At 39.0% G+C, this 23,622-nt stretch overlaps 2 protein-coding genes across 2 annotated transcripts; one reads left to right on the top strand and one right to left on the bottom strand.

Annotated features, from left to right (window-relative positions):
- The first annotated feature begins 5,217 nt into the window (after nt 1-5,217).
- Nucleotides 5,218-8,337, top strand: LOC122403095 (cytochrome P450 307a1-like). The gene is made up of 3 exons (XM_043406412.1): nt 5,218-5,608; nt 7,135-7,926; nt 8,009-8,337. The coding sequence occupies exons 1-3, from the start codon at nt 5,218-5,220 to the stop codon at nt 8,335-8,337; spliced, it is 1,512 nt and encodes a 503-aa protein (XP_043262347.1).
- Nucleotides 8,338-12,563: 4,226 nt separating this feature from the next.
- On the bottom strand, nt 12,564-23,162 carry LOC122403138 (facilitated trehalose transporter Tret1-2 homolog). Its single transcript, XM_043406488.1, has 6 exons — nt 22,503-23,162; nt 21,825-22,398; nt 21,344-21,400; nt 16,617-16,752; nt 15,209-15,528; nt 12,564-14,198 (listed from the first exon to the last, which is right to left on the bottom strand). The coding sequence occupies exons 2-6, from the start codon at nt 21,885-21,887 to the stop codon at nt 13,254-13,256; spliced, it is 1,521 nt and encodes a 506-aa protein (XP_043262423.1). The 5' UTR covers nt 21,888-22,398; nt 22,503-23,162; the 3' UTR covers nt 12,564-13,253.
- Nucleotides 23,163-23,622: the final 460 nt, after the last annotated feature.

Raw genomic sequence — 23,622 nt, 5'->3', positions numbered from 1 at the left:
ACTTCTGAATGATTTTAATCAATATTTCTAAGTATTTCTCACTTTCGTCTGCAATGCGATCGAGCCGATCAGAGACAACAGCTGAGAATTCCGAGAATAGACCCTCTTTCGATAATATTCGCGTCGCGGAACCAAGCCAGCGAACGTTAACGAGGGACCACTATAGTCACGAATGATGGTCTACCAAAAATGTAAAATACAGTACGACAATACCAGACCACACGTAGCAAACAGAACAGTGCAAAAATTACATTAGTCAGGTGTCGAAGTTTTACCTCATCCCTCACATTCCCCTGTTTTATTACTGGACTGCGGATGTTTATGCATTCATGGGAAATTTTAATTTTCAAAAAACTACAGTATGCATTTAATATGTAAAAATATAAGAAATACTTAAAGTAAGATACGAATTATTATATTTAGGGGTTGAGGCAACCCACTACGAAGCTCCCATTTCATTAATTCTATTAATAAAAATATGAATCTGTATAAAGATCCACAGTCTAGTAATAATTTTCTATTGTAGTTTCTCAATGTCTGTCTCAAATCACGATTATTCACGATTACAGCAACGACTCAAACTCATCTATAAAATACACCTATCTTTTGCCAACAAAAAATTAACCATTCCAATGGCAGACTTATCACCTGATTTTCACTTTTTTCATTCACTTGACACTTTTCTTAGAGGAAGACGATTTAGGAATCACGAGAAAATCAAAAACGCCTTTCAGCAGTTTCTTTCCATCCAAGATTTTGACTTCTATGTAAACGGAATTAATGTTCTTGTATAACGTTGGAAAAAGTACATAGAAAACGACAGAAATTAGTTTTAATAAAAATATTGAACCGGAGTTATATTCTTTTAAAATGGGTGACCCAGTAATAGTACTATAAAGTAAGTCACTCAGACGATAATGTATTTTATGTATAATGTAATCGAATGTACATGATATCAAAACAATGATATCAAAACGGGTGTAAAATAACATTTACCGCGTTTTCGGGGTAAATGCCCCACTGCGCGTCGGAAATCGACCTGGATCGATAATCTTTGGTCGCGTTTGAGAACCTTGAAAGCGGTTCACCTTTCTTTTTCATCGTGGAAGGGGGCACTTGTCTGAGATAAAAATTTTCTTACACACTTTTTGGCACTTTCGCGGGTAGTCGCCGAGGGACCATGTTCGCACGAAGCGCATCGGTCCTCGCGTGACTCGAGATATTTTAATAGATAATAGCGAGCAATTTTATTTCGCGTGCAGCTGACGAGGGTCCCGGCCGTTTCGGTCATGTTGCTTTCGCGGCGGTAAATTTCATTTTCATCCAATTCGTACTGTTTCGAAAGTCGTTAGGCGTTCCCCTTGGAAACGACGATCTCTGGGCGTCGCGATCCATCGGAGCCCCGCGAGCACGTGTCTGTCGGATAGCGAAAAATCGCGCGTTATTCGAGGCCGGGAGAGAGAAAGAGAGGATCGAAACTGGTGCGCGGAAGGGAGTCGCCGCTTTCGACTTGCACGGTCGATCGAAAGCGAAATGAAAAATTTCGCGGCGCGCGGAGAGAAGAGAGGGCCAGCAAAAAGGAGCTTCGGGTCGAGCAGGAGAGTCGAGAGCTTTCCCGTTATGCGCCTCCTCTCTAAGCTGATTTCGAGCTGGCGGGCAGAGACCGGTACCGCTAGCTTCCCAGAAATCGACGCTCGATAATACCTCTCGATACGGATGAAGCAATCTCCTACTGTCGCACCGCGCGAGAGGGGAAAAAGACTGCCCCGCGACAGAGGGTGGGGAATCGACGTCCACCGTGTGGGGGGGGGGAAGTCGCACATATAACCAACACCACCGGCTCATGTTTTATTCATCGGTTAAACGAATTCGAGGTGTACTCCTCATCGCACGCTTCCTCATCGCCATCGCGGACCGATAACGCGACGATGTCCTTCTTCTGAGCGAGCTTGCAGGGCTTCCTCCCTATTTCACGATATTTTCGATCCAACCACCTCCCGTCAACCCATAAACTTATATTTTCCTAATACTCATAGAAATAAAACTATCTTTACTTTAGAAAATACCTTACATTTTTCTAAATTTTAATTATATTTTTAAAAAGTCATGCAAATATCAGGATCGAACATCGTTGAATCACTTTTCTGTACAATTTTACGAGTCGAATAAACCGTAAATTTAAAACCGTTAATATATACGTTTTGTCCCATTTTCGTTTAGAAACCTCTTCAAGGACCTTACAATTCTTTAAGAAGCATTTAATTTTAAATACTTTTAAGAATCGTAAGACTTGTAAAAAATTTTTTAAAGGAAAATGGGACTATACACTATCATCTGCGACATATATACAGAACAATAACATTTCTTCTTCGATCAAAATTCTTGAATTAAAAAATGATCTATACGCATTCGTGAAGTTACATTTGTATTATACGTATCACGAAAATATTTAAAAAAGATAAATAACAAAAATACCAGTACAGTACCATTTTTTCACGCGGTTCTTCCTCGGAGTTTTAGCAATACATTTTTCATTATTTTGTTCACAGAGAGTGAAACGTTTGCAAGCGATTTTTGAAATGACGAGAAGACAGATTTTCGTCGATATACAAATGTCTCTCTGTCATGTATTTTTTTGCGGATTCTCAAAAACTGTTAGGCAATTCGGACCGTTTCGAAGAATGTTCTCGAATAGCAAAGTGAATCAGGTAGATTCAGCGTCTCAAGTAATTGCGTCTGACTTAAATTCGATTCTACTGACCTGACCTACTATGATCGCCGCGTCCAATGTTGACGGTCGATTCGTGAATGTCTCTCGAACTTGCTAGAAAATATGCAACATTTCTAAGATATTCGGCGAATAAACGCTCGTATCCGGCCAGATTCGTTGGTCGTTGTACGATCCAGACTGTTTTTCGCACATTCGAAATCGAAACTTGGCATTGTTCCGTTCGCCTTATGCTGTCCATTCGCTCGATTTTTCACCGTAAAACTTTGTTGATTTAAACACTAGACGAGACCAAAATTAATAACGCGTCACGTGATAGAAAGTATGCGGTTAACAAAATTTATATTCGTTTCGGAAACATTGTAACAACGGCTACGCGTTTGCAATAATTCAACCGATCGATTTAGCTGACTGGCAATCTTATCTGATATCCTCACTCGTTGCGAATCACTCTAATATTTTTTTTTTTCGAATCTCGAGCGTTGTAATATTCCGCTGAAACGTCATGATAGATTGTTGCTGTTCGACGAGAAAGTCATGACATTAACCGTGATAGGTTTCGTTCACACTTATTCCGTGCTACGACGGAGCACGGTTTTCCTTTTATTTTCGATAAGGTCGGTTTGTCACCTAATATTTATACCGGCTACATTTCAAACGTCACTCACAGATTCGGTCTCAATTCTGCGTGGTTGCATCATACGAAACGTTAGTGAAAGCATTCTTTTCTCCTTTTTCAACGATCTCGTCGAACGCATTCGCCGGAAAGTGCTCGTCACAGTGTTACGTAACTTGCATTCAACATCCTGCAGAAGGAAATTTCAGATTCAAGATCGATCGATTTTCTCGATGGTCGACAATAGAAATGTCGCATCGATGATGGCGTATAATTTTGCAGATCTAAACGGCGCCCAGAGTAAAAACAGCAAGTCACGAAGGACGGAATCGTCCGATTTTCCGGTTCTTTTATTTTTTCAAATGGAAAATGTTTAAAAAATAAAGAGCCGTAGGTAGTTTTCCAGCGTAGTCGGAGATGTGTCGAGTAGGTTAAAGGTAGGCCGGAAAGTAAGTAGGATCGAAGATACAGAAGGCGAAAGCGTAGCTTACTCCAGTTTTCCAGTTGGCCAAATTCCGTCGTAAAAGGCGAGCTCGGCTCGCGTCGCGTAAGTTTTTCTCGTCTCGCGTCCCTCAGGCACCCCAATGGCCCTAAAAGGCCCATCGAAAAAGCCACAGCCGGCCACGTACGTGAACGCGGGAGAACATCTCCCCGGGAAAAACGAATGATTTTCGGGAGCCGGTGCCGCGAGCGAAGGGCCACTTTGGAAGCATGATGAACCGTAGTAGCGTCCCGAATCAATAAACGTCAAGTACATCGAAATAAAGGCGGAATAAAGCGTGTCTGGATGGGAGCGCAGCCGGTCTCACGAGGTACTCGCTGGACTGGAGGCACACCACCATGCTGCCAGAAAACCCGATGGCACCTTAAGGAGAGAAGTCAAGGGCAAGAAGCGTCCCTTCGTTACCCAGTCTGGCCCAGCTTGGGCCCTACTTGGACCCCACTCCAGCCCGCGTCCACCCCCTCCCCATACCTCTTCTGTATCTCTTGTAGAATCCCCTGCTCCTCCAGCCCCTTCACCTTTCTGGATCTCCCTCCTTCCCCTCCACACCTTCTATCATCCCTCCGTCCGCTCCCTCCACCTTTCCAGCCCTTCTTCTTCGGGCTCTCCCGTTCCACACACGAACGCGAGTTGGAGAGTTGGCTCTCTCGGTGCTTTCTTGAAATTCGTCTCTCTACCAGCAGTAGCAGCACCAGCAACACAAGCAACACACCGGGTTGTATACACTTACGACAGAGTACGACAGAGAGACCACCTCCTCCCCCTTCTGCCCTCGTCTCAACACGAATCCATATGTATGGGGTTGGCGCACAGCGACGCAAATGTGCTGACTATATTACGCCACCACCTATATAAGATAGCCGGCCAACCATCCTATCCCCACAGACCGAGCCAGATCGGCAGACCGTTCACAGACGGACCAACGAACCGATCTACCGATACAGACACGATACATCCATTTCGTTCACGGGATCGCGAACACCCGATTTTAGGATTACACTCGTTTCCAGTCGGACGCCAGTCCGAAGTAATTCGTTCGATCCCAGCCTGGGGAGAAAGTGATACATTCGTATTTTCGGTTTCGACGGTATCGAGCTTTCATATCGCTCTAGCCGAGCGCACACCCTGGCTCCTTGGTCGGTAAATTTTCGAAAGAAACTAGTCGCGTTCGTCGTCGGCCGATTCCGCGTGACATCGCGGCACGCGGGCCATTAGATTTCCGGGCTTCGTACATACCGCTCCTCCAGGCGACCGAGATTTCCTCGTGACCCGGGTACCGTAGGTCGGGGTACCACCAGCTCTTCTCTAGACGTACAAAGGCCCCGCTGTGACGAACGTTGTGAGTGCATCGAGGAACAACAACATCCAACGATGATCCCTTTGACAGCCACCACGTGTTTCCTCGTCGCTGTCACGTTCTTGGCTCTCGCTCTGATCTTGCTGGATCACCTACGATCCAAGAAAACCTCGAAAAAGATCATTGGGAGCGACATCCTACCGGAACCACCTGGACCAAAACCATGGCCGATTCTGGGCTCCCTTCATATACTGGGACGCTACGATATCCCTTACAAAGCTTTCGCTGACCTTGTCAGAGACTACGACTGTCAGGTGATCAAGCTCAGGATGGGATCTATGCCTTGCGCGGTCGTCAACGGTCTGGAGAACATCAGGGAGGTGCTTACCACCAAGGGGCATCACTTCGATTCCAGGCCCAACTTCACCAGATACCATCTGCTCTTCGGTGGAAACAAGGAAAACTGTAAGGAACTTTCTTTTTATCTCCCTTTTTATTATCGAATCGTTCGTTGAACAAGGGGTGAATTTCGTTCGAGTACACTTTTCCTTAAAATCGTAGATCGGTCGATTTTGCATCGGGCAGCAGATTCGAGGTTTTAACCGTTCCGAACGATCGGAATTAATTCGACATCCCGTCGAGACAGCTCGTTCCCCGTACAAACTATCTCTTCGATCTTCGTTTTTAATTATTCAAAGCCGCGACGTCTACCGGCCTTACGTAACACCGTGCACAACAAATCCCCCACCCGAGCCACGGGAACGGTCGTCGAATTCGTTCGAGCGCGCCTAAAACCTAAAACTATCCGCGCCGCGATCGTGTAAGAAAAGAAAAAAAAATCAATTTCCCCGTTGGTCGGTGTCGGCGTTTTTCGAATACTGACGCGAGAATCGAATTCGTCGACACCTCGTTACGGTTGCTGAAAACTCGTTCCCCATGCTAATGACCTTGCCGTCGCGCGCGACACGTGAGCGGTCCGTCCTACACAGTCGCAGCCCGTTTATTTTTCGCGTGGCTCGTGCTTTCGTTCGTTCAGCCAACGCCGAAACTCGTGCTAAGGTCAACGTCGAAGCGGTACCAAGTGCAGCCGGAAAGGTCACGGTACCACTTTCACGCGTTCCTGGCTCACCTGGCAGCCGGCAAACAGGATCAAGGCTGATCCACCGGAGGCGATTCCGACACTCGAGTTACCACGATTTTCTTTCTCCCTTTCTCTCCGTCCGCCTCGTCCAATCAGCAATTTCGCGCTTAGATCGCGAGAGTTGTCGCTACTTATACTTTTTCTCCTCTCTCTTATTGTAAATCAAAGTTATTGCGTAATTCTAACAGAATCGTACGGATAATGTTTTAAGAACAACTTTAAGATCGGCGATCCGCGTGGAAATCCTGCACGGGACAGAAACCAGGTCACTTCCTGTTCTGGTCCGCTCGCAACCGCTTCGATTTCAAATCGAGCCGGCTGCTCGCGCGCCGATGAATCGATTTTCTGCCGAGTACGCGCGATCGGCATCCGCCGGCTTGCATTTCCGCGTGGCGCGTTCCCCGATGCGACGACGCGACGGCGAGAAAGAGACGGCGATTAGGCGGCGCGAGAACGGAATGGGAGAGAAGAAAGAACACGCGTCGACGAATTTTTCCCTTTTTCGCCTGACAACGATATTTCGAAACGCATTTCCTACGCACGTTATCACGTCAGGAAATGCTGTTCCACGATAAAGTTTAACGCGCCGGCGTATTTATTCCACCTTGACGCCAGGCATCAATGGAAATCGTCGAATCTGACGATCGATTTATCTCTTCCTGTTGTTCGCGTGTCACGAATGGACATCTTTGCATAACCACGTTCGCTGGAATCCGTTGGATACCGAGAACTTTCAAAATAGGAGTTTCCTCATTGATTCAGAATTCTTTTTTCTTCGTCGTATTACATTGAAATTCTTTCTTCACGAATCCCAAATGGATTAAAGAATCCCATTTCCTTTCTGTTATAGCGTTGGCGTTTTGCAACTGGTCCGACGTACAGAAAAATCGAAGAGAGATGCTGCGAGCGTACACGTTCCCTCGCGCCTTCTCCACGCGGTACAACGAGCTGAACGGGATAATCGGTAACCAGATGGAATCCTTGCTGAAACATCTGGACTCCCTCTCGAACACCGACGTGCACACGAAACCGTTGATCCTCCACAGTTGCGCCAACATCTTCATCACCTATCTCTGCTCGAAGAGCTTTCATCTGGAGCACGCGGGCTTCCGCAACATGGTCGAGAACTTTGACAAAGTGTTCTTCGAGGTGAACCAAGGCTACGCCGCCGACTTCTTGCCATTCCTGATGCCACTTCATAATCGGAATATGGCGAGAATGGCGCACTGGAGCCACGAGATCCGCAAATTCGTCATCGAGAACATCATCTCCGAGAGAGTAAACAAGTGGAACGGACTGATGCCGGAGAAGGATTACCTCGATTGCCTGGTAAATCACGTAAAGACTGACGCTGAGCCGCAGATGTCCTGGAACACCGCGCTGTTCGTCATGGAAGACATAATCGGTGGACATTCGGCGATCGGAAATCTCCTAGTGAAGGTTCTTGGATTCCTCGCCACACGACCGCACGTCCAGAAAGCTGCCCAAGAGGAGCTCGACGCTATAGGCATCACCGGAAACTTCGTCGGATTGGAGAACAGGAGATCGCTGCCGTACGTCGAGGCGATCATTCTGGAAACAGTTAGGATAATTGCCAGCCCTATTGTTCCTCACGTGGCTAATCAGGATAGCTCCATTGCCGGTAAGTTTGAAAAACTTTGAAAGACTAGACGAAGCTTAACACGGGAAACACGGTTGCGCTAATCTCGCGGTTTCCTCTTTAGGTTACAGAATCAAGAAAGACACGTTCATCTTCCTGAACAACTACGACCTGAACATGTCCACAGATCTCTGGACGTCGCCGGAAGACTTCGTGCCCGACAGATTCGTGCAGAATGGAAGGCTACTAAAGCCCGAGCACTTCCTGCCGTTCGGCGGCGGACGAAGATCCTGCATGGGTTACAAGCTGGTCCAGTATTTGACCTTCTCGATCCTGGCCACGTTGTTGAAAAATTACACGATAGTCCCTCTGGAGAAAGAGGACTACACGATCCCCATCGGGAACCTGGCGTTGCCCGAGATGACCTTTAAAGTGCAATTCAAGAAACGGTAGGGCCGAACGTGAACGTAAACGTTGGCCTACGGAAATAGGTTACGCCCTTCGGTTCCGGTTGATTTATCGAAGTTTCAAAGGGCAAAGGAAACTCGAAGAGACGATTCTTGGATGAAAAGTTTCGGGTATCTTTGGTCGAAGGAGCTTCGCGGAGATTGGGAGCGATGAAGGATCAGCCGAAGAGAGGCTTTCCGTGTTTTAGACAAAGCTTTAGGGGAAGGTCGATCGCTACGGGCCACGACGAGGATTCGACCTTCGTTGGCAACGAGAGCTTTACTGACATTACTAGGTGTTTAAGGTAGCAAATTGTTGATCGTCCCTCGACGCGTAAACTCTCCTCTAAACGAATCGAAGACGATCAGCCGCGATTACAGGAGAGAAGACTTGGACTGAACAAATGACGACCGACTTCGCGACAGACTGCGACAGAACGTCGTCATCTTAGCGAGCGCTTTAAGTAAACCCGGGCTTCGCCGATCACCCTCTCCTATTTACGTCTTCGAGCACGAGATCGATAGGACATCGTCGCGTTATCGATCCACGATCTCGGACTAGACTAGATTTTCGGTTAAACGGTTTCAGAGTAACCCTGGATTATAGTTCGTTCACCGATTTTGTCAGTTTATTGAATCAATAATAACTGAAAGCAATGTTCGCACAGTTTACTTTGTTTATTAATTCGTTCTGCTATTTACATTTCCTACATTTCTTTTTTAATACGGAAAAAATTTTTTTTTATTTATCGTATATAGCTTTGGTCTACAAGTTTAATTAGTAATTCTGAATCCATTTTTTTAATACAAATATAAATACGCTACTTGGATGTATGTATTATACTGTTATTAAAAGTGCACTTCGTGTTATATACATGATTACCAAACCCGAATGTCAAAAATGACTTAATCGGTAGACATAAACTGTATTGCACAAGGCATACGAGTGCTATTTTCAGTTATTACAGAATCGATTACAAAACTATATCGTACAAACGAACTGTTGGATTGTATTCCTTCGAAGTCGATCTACCAATCTTGAATTCTTTTCGTCGATCACGTTTGTAGCGATCGATTTCAAAGGAATACGACGAATCAAGTGGTGAATCACGGCCTATAACGAGATCCAGGGATCAGAAATCGCCGAGACTTGCTAATCCTCTGTTGATCCAACCATCACGTACCGACTGTCGTCCGATAACGACTCGTTAGAAAGACGAGACGCGAGAACGTGAGAGGCAAGCCCGGACAAACCGCGACGATTTCTCTCGCGTTGATCGTTCAATTGCGAGATATTAGGGGAAATAGACGCCTAACGACCCTCCAAGAGGGTGAAACGCGCATTTTTCAACGTTTTTTTCGACGTCCGAACGTTCACGGTATTCCGAATACTCGACCAACTATCGGTGTCGGTGTTGATCTAATATTGGACCTCTCATCGATTTCACGTTCGATTTTTAAATCGAGTAACATTACCGAGGCCAAAGTTGTCCGATTCCGCGACGAATCGGGCTTGTTTCGGAACCATGACGAGTTGAGCGTGTTTCTAGTTGTTGTTCGGAAGGAACGTTCGATACTTAATAATTTCTAATTTTCACGTAAGTTGTAGGGAAAAGCAAAGACCAAAGTTAATCGAATTTGTTGGAAATTAAGTTATACTAAGGTCAACTTGTCACGGTTTTGATCGGATTTCCTTGCAATGTTGGATCAACGTTTGATCGAGATATCGAGATAAGAAAATTTTAACGAAAATGTCGCACCGAAGGGTACAATACAATAATTTGTTTATCTCGTTTCTCGACGCATATTCTTGACGCGTTACTTTCTTTCTTTTCTTCTGTATTATCCTTCTCATTACGTTTTTCCACTTTTCTCCCTGTTTTTGTTCTCTATTACTATAGTTTTGTTTTCTGTTTTCCTAGTACAAATTAATAATCATCCACTTCGCCATCGTCACGGTAAAAACGATCGAATGTTCACGATGGCGCAAAGTGGTAGCTCTAAGGGATGAGTACTGATAGAGGACGAAATGAGTTTGGAGAAAAACGAGAAATCGATTTCACTGTAATATCAATTATTACACGACTGAACGGCTTTCCTCAAGGAGAAAAGTCGTGTTTTCGCGGGCCACCCTCGCGGATAATAATTTATTTCTGCGATCGAGCATCGATTCTAATTAATATGTTATTATTATATTATATTATATTATATTATATTATATTATTATTATATTATTATTATATTATTATTATCGCTTGCTACTATTATCACCACTATTATCAATAGTTAAATGTATCATCCCTTCTTTTTATCATCATGTTCTCCATCCCCCATTTCATGCTTTCACATCTGTACGTTATTATGTGTTTGTTATTTAATTATCGTGATTGTTACGACATTTGTTAATTTATTATTTAAGATTTTAATAATAAAAGTGAACATTAAAATTCGTTGTTTCGTTCGTCAAACTTCGGCCCAATCGACCTCCTTTGTGCAATTTTCAACACAAAACTCGAAGCTTAATAAAATGAAGGATAATTTATAAAAGATTCGAAAAAGCAAGGGAATTCGATTGAAAATTAATAGAGATGAATATGTCATATTTTCTAATACTTTATTAAACTCTAGTTGAAAAGATAGAGACAAAAATTATTTAACATCATTTCGTCGTAAATCCCCGAGTAAATATACTACTGAAAAATAAAAATCAACGACTGTTTTATGATTGTCTTAAAAAATAAAAGATTTTGTTTCGCAAAACACAATAACAATCAAAATTGGAGCAGTGCATAAAAATGGAACTAAAATACCTAATTTTAGTTGAATGGATACGTTAGATGAAGAAGAGATTTCTTGATCAGTATTGTTTTACATTTGTTAATGTTTACTTCTATTTTCCAGGCTTTGCATAGTCTATTATTTCGTTGAAGGTTCAAAGATTATTTTGGATACTGAGAATTTTTCTGTCTTTAGCATAAATGATTAGATCATCGACGAAGACAATTTACATTGTTGTTTTCGTTTAAACTAAGTAGTTTTAAAGTGTCTGAAGAGAAAATATTGAACAGGCTTAATGAGTTTACTGTTCCTTGTTAGAGATCGTTCTTTATCGAGTGAATTGCGCTGGTTTGTAATCATGTTTGTTATTAAGTATATGAAGTTATTTGGAAACTACTTTTTTGTTCGTTTATAGTAGATGAAGCCTTATTTAGTTCATACTATATCGAAGACTTTTTCTAGGTCTATTAGGCAGACTTCTATCAACTCTTTTCCATTTACAGTCTAACAAATATGTGATAGTACCTTGGTTATTGCATGTAACTTTTGTCAATTATTATTTCGAAGATCTTTCTAGCGTTTGGTAAGAGGCTTATAAGGTCTATATTTGCTAGATTTGTTACGTCTTTGTCTTATTTCATTGGGAGGGTAATACTATTAGTTTTGATATTTTTCTAATTTTCTGGAAAATAGTTGATGTTAAAGGCAGTTGTCGAATATTGTTGTATACTGTCTAATGATGGTGGCGGGGAATTTTTCTTAGTATGCAGTTTGGGATTTCATCAAAATTTCAGAATTCTTTGTTATTTAATACGTGAACAATCTTTGCGACTTCTTTATAATTGATGAGATATTTATATTTATTATTTATTTGTAATTTAACTTAAAATCTAGATGTATACCTAAATAATAGCGTATCATGTGTTGGTGTTTGTGGGGGAACTCTTCCAATTCTTGTTATTGTTATAAAGGTGAATTTCGTCACGTATTTACGTACGTCGTAGTTTGTGACAAAGATAGGAAACATGTACTGCCTAAATAGAATTGCCTTGTATTTATTAATACTGATTTTAAGAATTTCAATCTGTAATTTCTAATAGGCCCTGCATTAATGTCGAGACATTCGATAATCATTCGTTGAAGTGCAAATATAGGAATCAAAAGCAGGTCGAAAACTTGTGAGAGAGATAAATATTGGGTAGCCCTTTAATGACAATAAGTGTCGCCACAATATTTATCTTATATTGGCATAAATACACTTTCCAATTGTGCAAACGATGACATCACAGATTGTACATCGACAATTGTTTATTTCCAATTAAATTTGACAAAGCTGACTTAATAGTTGTAAGATCACATTTTTGATTTGTTAAATCAATCATCGAAAACACTTTTTCTTACATATAAAAATTTTTCTTTAAATTAAATAGTCGAATACATATCTCAGACGTTTGTAATAATTTATTTGTAAATTATCGATGTTACAAAACGCAACATTATACAAGATTAGTGTCTTTTATAATATTAAACACCTTCTTAACGGTATAAAAATGTTTCCTTTTACTTAATATGCCCTGATAGTAGTATAACATTGATTTAATATTAAATAATTCTTAAGTTATAGTAAAAGTATGTGAACACAGACGGCAGATAATCATTGTTAGCATGGTAATTTCACGTATTAATGTTAATTTGTTAAATAAAAAAAGCTGCACATACGTATGGCAATACTATTTTTAAGCGAGACATAGCTAGTACAATTTTGTATCCAAACGTATACTGGACTAGTTTAAATGCAAATTCGTTTCTTCACAAAACTTTTTATAAATCCCAAATATTTCTAGGTAGTATTCGCAATCTTTTATCATCTTTTATTATCTCTTGCCCCAACTGGGACAAAGCAATTAAGAAATTATAAACTGCTCTCACAAATTCCATAATATAAATCGATTTTAAACATTCTCGAGCAGTATCTAATCACATTCTTTCTTTTTTCAGGCTCAAATTCTATCCTCGATCGACTGTCGAAGCTTTTTAAAAAGAGACGCCGGCTTCGAGCAGCAGTCTAAATTTCCAATTCAAACAAGAACTAATTTAACAATTAGTTTCCACATTTTTTCGAACAAAGTGAAATCACAAGAGAGTCTATACTCCTGCAGTAACGTCTTTCAGGTCCACCATCCTCTCTTTCTCCTGCGGATCGACAGCGTCCTTCTTCTTGGAGAACATTTCTTCGATCTCGATCAGGGTTTTGCCTTTGGTTTCAGGCAGGAAGAACGCAACGAACAACGTGCCTAACAGCGACAACGCCGTGAAGAAGATGAACACACCGTGTCTGCCCATCGTGGCCTCCATATCCGGATAAGTTTTAACGGTGATCGAGCTGAAGATGTATCCTACGCAGGTGGTCAGTCCTGTCAACACTTCCTTCACCTTCGGGGGATAAACCTCACCCACCATAGCGAAAGGAACCACCAGGAAGCCAAGGGTGCTGGTAAATATATACATAAGCACACAAATTACCGGTATCATACCACCATCCTTTATGACGTAACCTTTATCGTCCATCACTAGATAAACGGACAGTATCGCCATGAAGATCGTCATCCCTAAACCGGAAACGATCGAAGGTATTCGTCGTCCGAATTTCCTGGACATGCAGGCCACCAGTACGCTGCCCACCAACCTGGTGAATCCTATCAGAACCGCCCCTAGATAAGGGTCTATCGTAATACCAGCGCTTCGAATAATATCCACCGCGTAATAGACCACCACGAAGATCCCGGAGAACTGCTGGAAGAAGAAATAACTGAGCATAATGGTGAACGGCACCAACGCGTTCCTCTTCAGCAGATGTTTCAGCAGGTTCTGCTTCTTCTTCTGCGGTCGTCGTCGCAGTTCTTGCAGCAGCTCCGGCGAGGGGGGTGTATTTTTTGGAATGCCGCGGAATCTCTTCAGGGACTCCAGCGCCTCGTCTAGACGACCTCGGTCCCGCAACCAGATCGGGGTTTCTGGGACGACGGCCAAGGTCACCGTGCCCGAGAGCAGTGGGAATAGGGCACACATCAAAGCCACCAATCGCCAGTTGTCCTTTGAAAGAGAAAAATCGTACGTTATTTAATAACGTGTCGCTTCTGAGTTCGGAGGGTTGATTTCGATGGTCGTTCGCGGACGCAAATTTGTTTTTATTTCTATGAGGAAAAGTGGGATAGAATCGTCTATCAGGAAATATAATAAGTAAAACGAAACAACGTCCTTTCTATTTGTAATAATGATACAGAGTGTCGTTGATGCATCCAAAAAATATAACTGCACTCTTTTTTCAAATGGAACTCTAATTTTTATTACTCAGAAAGTATAAAGGTACTTATGTCTAAACTTATTAGTTCAAATGTTGTGCCGCAACTATATTTATATTGAATTCGTTTCAAAAGGAGCTATAAGATTACAAAAAAATTCCATTTAAAAAACACACTTAACCTTGAAATTTCCCCCACTACTGCAGATATTAAAAAAATAATTCTGCAGCATTATGTTCCCCCTCGTACCTAACAACATTTGCGAAAACATTTTTTTTTATATTTTCAATCCCTCCTGAGATATTCCAAAGAGTCTAGTTAAAAGAGACACCTTTTTAATATAATATACTATAATTTGTGTTCAATTTATATTCATTACTTAGTAGATATAGGCATTTACATTTTAATACGGCAGAATCCGATTGTTCAGTCATCTAATCGCTCTATTATATCCTACAGAATATCCATCTTCTTATTGATGCATTTTTCCATAACGGTAAAAATTAATTATTACAAGAATTTAGGCTGTAACCCGTTTTCTTTATTAATAACTTGGATATCCTTTTATGCACAGCAAAATAACGTCAAATAAGTATGTAACAAGCCTGAATAGAAATTATTATTGCGATTGTGATGCAAACATAAAAGTGAACTGCAAATAAAATTTTTAAGTAAATAATATTAAGTTAATAAAAGCGACAGTATTGTGTGGTCAACCAGTAAGTGTGCGGTTGTGTATTTGCGTAACAGATGGAACTACCGGTGTTGTTCTACTTCGAAATGTTTTTCCTCGACCCTTACCTTGAACAGGTAGCCGAAAACGTAAACAATCAGGACACCGACGGCAATGGCCACGCTGGTCCATGTGACCATTGTGGCGCGCCACTTCGGAGAGGCGACTTCCGCGCTGTAAACAGTCGCCGGGACCGAGGCCGAACCGGTCGCGATTCCGGAAATTATTCTGCCCACAATGATCTGTTCGTATGTCCCAGAGAAGTAAATGACAAGCCAGCCGACAACCGAGACGATTGATGTTGTCAGCAGGCTCAGTCTCCTTCCGCGTCTCATGGTGTAACTGGACAATATGCAGCCAAACGGAATTCCCAGCGCCGTCACGGTGGCTGTGAATTAATTGGATTGTTAATTGAAACGCTCGAACCTCGCAATGGATTCTAGTTAAACGTTTCGAAAGATTTTACACGGGGTATGAGGGAATTATACAGGGTGTTCGACGACCTCATGTTAAAAATTTGAAGGCTGATTCTAGAGTCAAGAATAGTGATTTGTTGATTGAGGCTTTGTTTACAAAATATTAACATTTAAAGATTCGCCTGTAGAACGGTATATGTATTTCAGGAGTACATATATGTATTTCTGCATTTCAGCAGAATTCGACATCTTTCGTTCAGCGAAGATTTTTTGTAAAAAATTACCAAAAAATTGACTCTGACTTGAAAAAATCAAAGTTAATTTTTGTTTACTGCATCGTATTATATTCGTCGCGTGGATAATAAATATTTATTTATCAACTATACTGCTTTATTTATGTGTGTGTTGTGGGTTTGGTTTCCCGTTGTTCCGACGCGATAAATATGTATAATTTGTGCTTGGTTTTTGAGATGTTGCAAGTTTATGAGAATCAATGTCTAAACGGGCGTAAAATCATGCTCGCGCATGCATCAGGTTGTTTGTTACTAGGGGCACGTTGCATGAAAGAAAATTATAAAAAAGAAAACTAAAAATTTACACCTAACTTGTACATACATGATATTAGTCCTTTTAGATTTAATTTAATTTATTCTGTTTTGAAAAGAACCCACACTAGGATAGAAACGTAAATAAAGAATTGTTTGATAGGCTGTCAACTCATTATACACGCAGTATAATTTTTTAAATATTTTCACGTCGCGAGATATTTTTTTATCGATGCTTCTATGCCTTTAATTTTCAATATTACAGTAGAATTAGTTTATTTCATTTGTGAACCTCTAGAAGACAATACAAGCTCTAGAATCGAAGAAGTATGATATTTGTCTAGAAGTAAATGTGTCTATTTTAAAATGTTAAATATTCTCTCCTAAATTATTACAAGAATAGACATGTTATTAGAAAAAATGAATTATTAAGCTCTTGTATCTTACAGCATTTTTATTTTGCTAAATATAGTTGTATGGGGTTAGATGGTAAGAATTATAGAAATAACACTGACCTATCCAATTTGCTTGAACCTTATCAATTTTGACGTCACTCATGGGCGCCATTAATGGCCCCAGTGCCACAGCACTGTAACCGAAAGCCATGGCTGGGCCCAAAACAGAGGAATTTGCACACAAAGACATAATTATCTGAAAGGAAGTAAATACTTATTAATTCCTTTCAAAAGTACGTTTTAGTAATAATAAACTTTATATTATATTAGTAAAACATAAAATTAAATCAAAATCTGTACTTCATTCTTATATTTTTCATATTTTACTAAGTTTTTATAGAATTTTCATCATTATACCCATTTCATGATTGTACAAATTTCAATACTTAATGGTACTATCATTTCGAGGATAAGCAATTGAGCATAAGTTCTCATCGATACAAAAATACAATGATAGTTATTACTTTCTTTACAATAATTTTATAAATTCTCCGCAGAAATAATCAAAGGTATTAATTTCAGAAAGTACTAAGTAGTATTTTAAATATATTTTATTGAAATGGTATTCGAAATTATTGTTTGTGTAAATTTTCCGTGTTAATCCGATATGTGGTTTCCCAGAATTTTTTAATACTAATACTATTGCTCTTAAAGATTATAAACCAAAACGTAGGACGCAATGGAACACGTAATACTAAATACCCAAACGAATTCAGACAAAGGTGTACAAAATGAAAAAAAAACTAAACTATGTATCAAAAATATGTTTTTGAATTTTGTACTTTTTAAATTTTTAATATGTCCATTAATTTAATTTGTTATACTATATTATGTTTCAAGAACAATCAGAAATGTTGTTTGTTGTAAAATTAGTTTCAATGACTATACAAATATTTTAAATTCGCAAACAAGCATCCAAAAATAATCATTGTTTGGCCGTTTATGAGTAACAATGTATTTACAATATCTTTATTTTCGAATTGTTTTCTTTCTTAAATATTATTTATTTTTTGACTCAGGTAAATTTTCTTATCGTGCTGCAGAATATGAATTGCTTTCCAAAAAACTGTCTGAACATTTTACAAATTTTGTATCAGTATTTTGTAATGTTTTAAACTACTCTTCAGAGAGTAATCTTTTAATTTGTCTTATCGCTAGATGTATTTAACGACAAGATCGTTCGCTATCTTTTAATTCGACGATAACCCGCCGGGGGTCGAACAACAAAAATAGCAACGTTACATAATCTTTGATATTGCGAACCGTGTTCGATAGAAAATTGCAATTACAGGATATAATTGATTTTGATTAATTGCAAGCTTCAGTTCGAACGAGTAGAAATTTATTCCTGACGAAGCCTTGGAGGAATCAAAGTGCCGCTATTTTTTCTAAATTCCAAATCACGCATTGAAATTTCCATGTTACATAAAGTCGTCTGTAACGCACAATTGTCGTGATTATAATTTGTAATTAACAACCACCATTGAGAAACTCGGTAGAATCGATTACCTGAACTTCAAAGAATAATTCTTATAAGCGATAGAGATTATTTTAAATGGCAGTCAATTACGATTTTAAAAGTGATAATACAAACATGACGTTGTTTACAGCGTTAGTTTCTTGATTATGAGTGGAAAATTCGTATAGTATCTTAGATCAAATTCGTGACCGATAAATTTGTGAGGCAACCAACTTCGATAAATATTAGAAGCCACAAATCGATAAAAATTTTTCTATCGATTCCAATCGAACATATAGTTAATGCAACGAATTAAGTTTGTGTTTCAATGTCAATTTCCATCTACGAAAAATCGTTATCTAAAATATACTTCATATATTATATTAATATTCCTCAGATAAAAATCTCACGCTACTTTCAGCACAATAAAATTAAGTTGAATGTGCGAATGATAGCACAACAGAACGATAAACGAGTAAATACAAAGGGTTAGCTGATCAAACGACCAAATGCTAAAATAAAATCGAGTCGATCGAAAAGATTTTCCCCCGATCAACCCCGCTATCGTTGAACTTTTCTTATGACCAATATCGAAACCGGTTTGAAAAGGATGACCGAGAAGATGGGCAAGATAGTCGTGGAATAATTAAATTAAGCCTTGAAGTGTCGCCGTAAGGTTTACGTAAAGCAGCGTTAAACGTTCGATAATATCACGGTATTTCAAGTTACGCAAATCTTTCTAATCAGCTCCACTGTCTGGAAGCTGAACTGTCAAGAAATTGCACAAATTCTGCGACAGACGATTTATAATATTATTTATTCGAACAGAATTTATTTTGGTCAGTGTCGCCAATTTATTGTTTAGAAAATTCATTGATCAAAACTAGTTTGTATTTCGAGACGATTTATGTTTAACTTAGATGAAAATTGGAAATCGCTATTATGCACAATTTACTCGCAAGATTTGTGACGCAAGTGATCACGTCGCGAAGAGAAAAAGGAAAAATTCTGCGTGTATAGTGACAGGAATTAAGCATCCCATATAATTTATTACCCAGATAACAGACCAGTCATTTAAATTTTTTTACGTAAGCCAAGACAGCTCGGTCCTCTCTCTGTGTCTATGTTACTCGTATATAACGGCGATCGTAACTCGATCTTAGGTAAGGTCTGATAGACTTCGTCCTCGATTCTCGAAAAATGTACGTGATCGGCTCTGTGTTCATTTCACTAGCGTCTTTCAAACTGTTTCGTCTGCAAGAGAAGATCCTCGAGGTTCTAACAGACGTATGGCAGAACCGTAGCTAAACGTCAAACAATGAACTTTAGCAGATTTCTATCTTTACACTAAAATATACATATTTGTAAATTTATGATTTATTCAAGAAATTGTAGCGTTTCTTTATAAGTATTAACTAAGCACTAAGTATTCGACAGGTCGACGGGCATAAGGTTTACAAATATATTTTAAATATTCGAAATATTTTTCAACATGTTTATTATCGTTAGGCAATATTGCAAATGGGTTTTAAAAGACGGAGTAGCTTCGTTCCTTCTATAAATTCGATGTTCAATGTTGAAACTAAAAAGAACTGTGCTTCAGTTATGTTTCACATTATATGTAGTTCTCGTAACCTAGTATTATGTACTAGAATTTAAAGCAATATTTCAAACATACCATAGAATTTTATGAAAAACTGTAATCTCTTTCTCGTTTTAAACGTTAATTAATTTGTAATATGAAGTAAAAAAGAAAATGTTGGATCGTGTAACGAAGAACTCAATAGCAATTACTTATATTATAATGTTTGTGCAAACTATATTTTCTACGAATTATTATTATTATAATATAAAGGAATTTGTCTACTCTTAATATTTAAAAAATTATCAAAAATAGATTTGAGAGGTTCTAGTATCAGACAGTTGCAACCTAAATAGTTTGCAGTTAGATGAGAAATTAAATAAAGCCTCAATTATCAATATACTTCAGGTATTAATTTGTCAAACGTAGTATATCGTTAAGCAATAATGAATAGAACGAATATTGATCCAACGCAGAAAGTTGTGCCTATCATTAAACTTTCTATTATAATATTTACATGGTACACGAAATTAATAATTTAATCTTCGTTCCCTTGATAATAATAGTGAACCAATTAGAGTCATAATTCACAAAAGATTAGTACGCATCGTAAATCGTTCCACAATCAGTTTGAAATTGTGCACTTTGATGCAGGTTAACATAGATAAGAGAGAAACTATTAATTCCTGTTTATCTCGTCTATAATTTTGTGCCATAATTTCCATTATGGATTAATGTTAACAAGAAAATAGCTAAACAATTGAAACGAAAGGAAACTTTTATTTTCGAATGAAATTTGTAAAATTTTCATTCAATTTGATTCAGAAAAATTTTCAAGCTTCGTAAGCTTTTAAAATATAAATTTAGATGATAGAAAATTCTGAAGAAAAGTATTGGTATATTTTCTTTTAATTATGGTTTCGTTTAGTTGCCGTATTATGCCATAGTAAATGATTCATTTGATATATCATTACTAATACCATAAAACACGAACTCTGGATACAATAATTTCAACGATTCTTACTGTTTCATCATCCAATGCATATCAAGGGATTCGTCGATTGTCACGAGAAAAAAAAAACAGCTGAATAACAATGTCACAGTAACTAACGTTATTATACAGTTCGCTTTCAATAAAAAATATATTCATTAAACGTTGAAACGATTCTCATTGTGAGTAACAGTAATTAAAAATGCATGTCCCTTTTAAATTTTTGTATAAAAATTTCTTTGTATTTTGTCATTGTTCACATAAAAAATTCGTGAGAATAGGGAAAACGTCAAATTTTAACATCTCTAAGAAAATAAAAATTTATTTTTTAATATAATGTCAATTTCGTACATATAGTTTTAATTTTAAATAGTATATAACACATTAAACTTTAAAAAACGAGTACTATTTTTGTCCCCATCTTTTTCGTAAAACTCAAAATTCATTAAAATTGGCATTCCTCCTTCTTCTCGTAGACCTTCATTTGTTTTCATTTACACGTTTCATTAATTTTAGAGTCAACGTTTCTGTCTCAAATAAAAATTACCCTATCTGTGTTCTTAGATATTTGGCCTCGATTGTATTACTAAGTAAATTGTTCAATTATTGTGCAGACGTTTGATTTATTATACGCAGTATCTCGTTGCAAACTTGACGTATTTATCGTAGAGATCGTAGTTTCTGCACAATTCACAGAAGCTGTGCATCGTTCGGTCGAAGAATGACAGCATAAAAATTCAAAATCCGACAATTACCTGATAAGTGACTCCTTTTTTCCCCCGCCTTTTTTCTTCCGCAATGTCAGGCTCCATCTGGAAAAAAAATGTTTATAAAATTTCTGTTCCTTTCACCTGCTATTGCTGGCTATTATTAAAGTCTTATTTTTACGATAATATGTGTGTTGCGCGATAAGCGAGCGCGTTACGATCGACATTCTGACGCTTGTTTGCTTTCTTCGACGTTGGAAAGTGCTAAGCGATAATTGCAAATCGTTGTTTCTTAATTCCTTTGTTAAAATGATAATTGATACAAGTGAAAGCCAACTTTGAAAATTTTTAAAATAACATTTAACATTTTACTACATGATCTAACATTTCGCGTTAAAGTATGAAGGGAATCGATAAGTATCGATACAGGGAAATCCACTCAAGCAGATTAAAAACATTCGATAAGTCAATGAAGAATTTAGATTCGTGACGCGTACAAATTTAGAAGAATATCATACAAACAAGTTACCTTCGCCTCTGAATGTTTGTCCACATGCCCGTTTGAATTACTCGTTCCGTTTACATTACTCATTTTAATCCGTTGATGAAATTTTCTCAAATTTTGCGTCGCAATATAAGATATTCAAGCAATTTTGTATCGTAAAATGTTAGATCGCCTCTTATCGCGATAGTCTCTTTTTTTATCTCGAACCAGCAATGCTTAATCCTTTAATACACTGCTTTACAGGTAGCCTGTGTCTTGTCCTTTTTTTCTTTCCCCCTTTCTGATAAAGACTTCTTCAAATTAATCCGACGCCGAGATATAGTGAGATATAACTGGATACGTTAAATTGGTAGTTTATCTCTTTTAACTTTTTCTTTATGACTAGTGTGATTAGTGTATTTCCTCGATTTTCAATCGAACTCCAATTCCTCCCACAAGAGTATTTCCCACATGCCCAGGACAAACGACATGAACCAAAAGTCTCCCAAGTGTACGAACAAAACTTGTTTCCAAAGCAACCAATCGACCTTTCTGCAATTAAGAAAACTTCTATTCTCAAATTCTCCGACCACGTCCCATACATTCGCTTCCCACGTATCTGAAAAAAGACTTATTACAATCCATTCGTATTTTCTTCCGACCGGTTCGACATTTTATCATTAAGAGATTCACTATACTTTGTATACAGGTTCTACGACTCACATTCCATATAGTCCCCTTATTTCCCCCATTCGCACGATCAGCAAACTATCTCCAAAAAATGAATCGATCCTCTTCGAAGTATCGATTCGAAATTTGCAAACGTTATTTCTCAAATTAAATCAGTCGACAATCTTCAAAATTGCTAAAAATTTCATCGATCCACTGTGTACCAATGAAAATCTATTCGTAATTCCTTTCACTGGCGACTGCAATCCTATCCTGCAATTTCCCGATACTTTCGCAAAAGCCACTCGCGGTGTCGTTGACCGAAATGCCCTATGAGGAACTCCGAAAATAAATATTTCCTTTCACAAAAAATGGTAACTATCTGATTTCGTCTTTCGAAGGGTGCGCGAAAATTCGTGCAGAAAGAAACGAATTTAATTTATTTTCTTTGATCTTGAAAGTGGTAATCGGGATCACTGGTTCCGAACGGTTAACGGTTGATCAGAGTGGAAACAATTATCGAAAGTTTCTGGTCCCTGTTGGACACTAAATGGCACACGGTGGTGAGTGCGGTTGCAGCCAGCAGAACTGCCACTCGAAGACTCGTTACTCACTGAATGCAAGTCCGGTTTTATCTGCCACGAGCGACGCGCGTTTCTTCGATCCCGATCGTCGGAGACCATTCACATCCGCGGCCGCGTCCCGATATATCGCGTCGTCTGTCGGCGAACGATCGACGAGAAATTATGTGTTCCCGACCCGCGAATTCCAGCAAATAAAGAAGACCGATCGCGCGAGCGAATCCGTCCGCTCGGGGATTACGCGAATCGATCAGTGGGGACGTTCGAGGGTAACGCGCGGGAAAAAGGTTGATGAAACTAGGTAGACGAGTTGAGTAGTCTAATTCTTCCTTACGTACGGGAAAACAAAGAGTGTCTAAGTAGGTTAAATACTAGATTCTTTACGCGTATACGGGGTGAGTCAAACGATTAAGACTTGTATCGCGAGTTATAAAAGTGTAATTTCGAAACTGTTCATTTTTTAAAAGTCTTTGGATATTTATTGCAATCTGTTTTGTTGGCATGCCTGATGTTACTACACTGTAGAACGTAACTATAGTTTTCGAAAGTTTCAAAGTTTTAACAGTTACTTTCCACATATTAGTAGCACAGAT

This window comes from Colletes gigas, unplaced genomic scaffold (genome assembly GCF_013123115.1).
Source record: "Colletes gigas isolate AHSC1104 unplaced genomic scaffold, ASM1312311v1 Colletes_gigas_Sc00044, whole genome shotgun sequence".
Classification (NCBI taxonomy): domain Eukaryota; kingdom Metazoa; phylum Arthropoda; class Insecta; order Hymenoptera; family Colletidae; genus Colletes; species Colletes gigas.
Note: the sequence above shows the minus strand (reverse complement) of the source record. Positions and strands in the feature narration are given on the sequence as shown.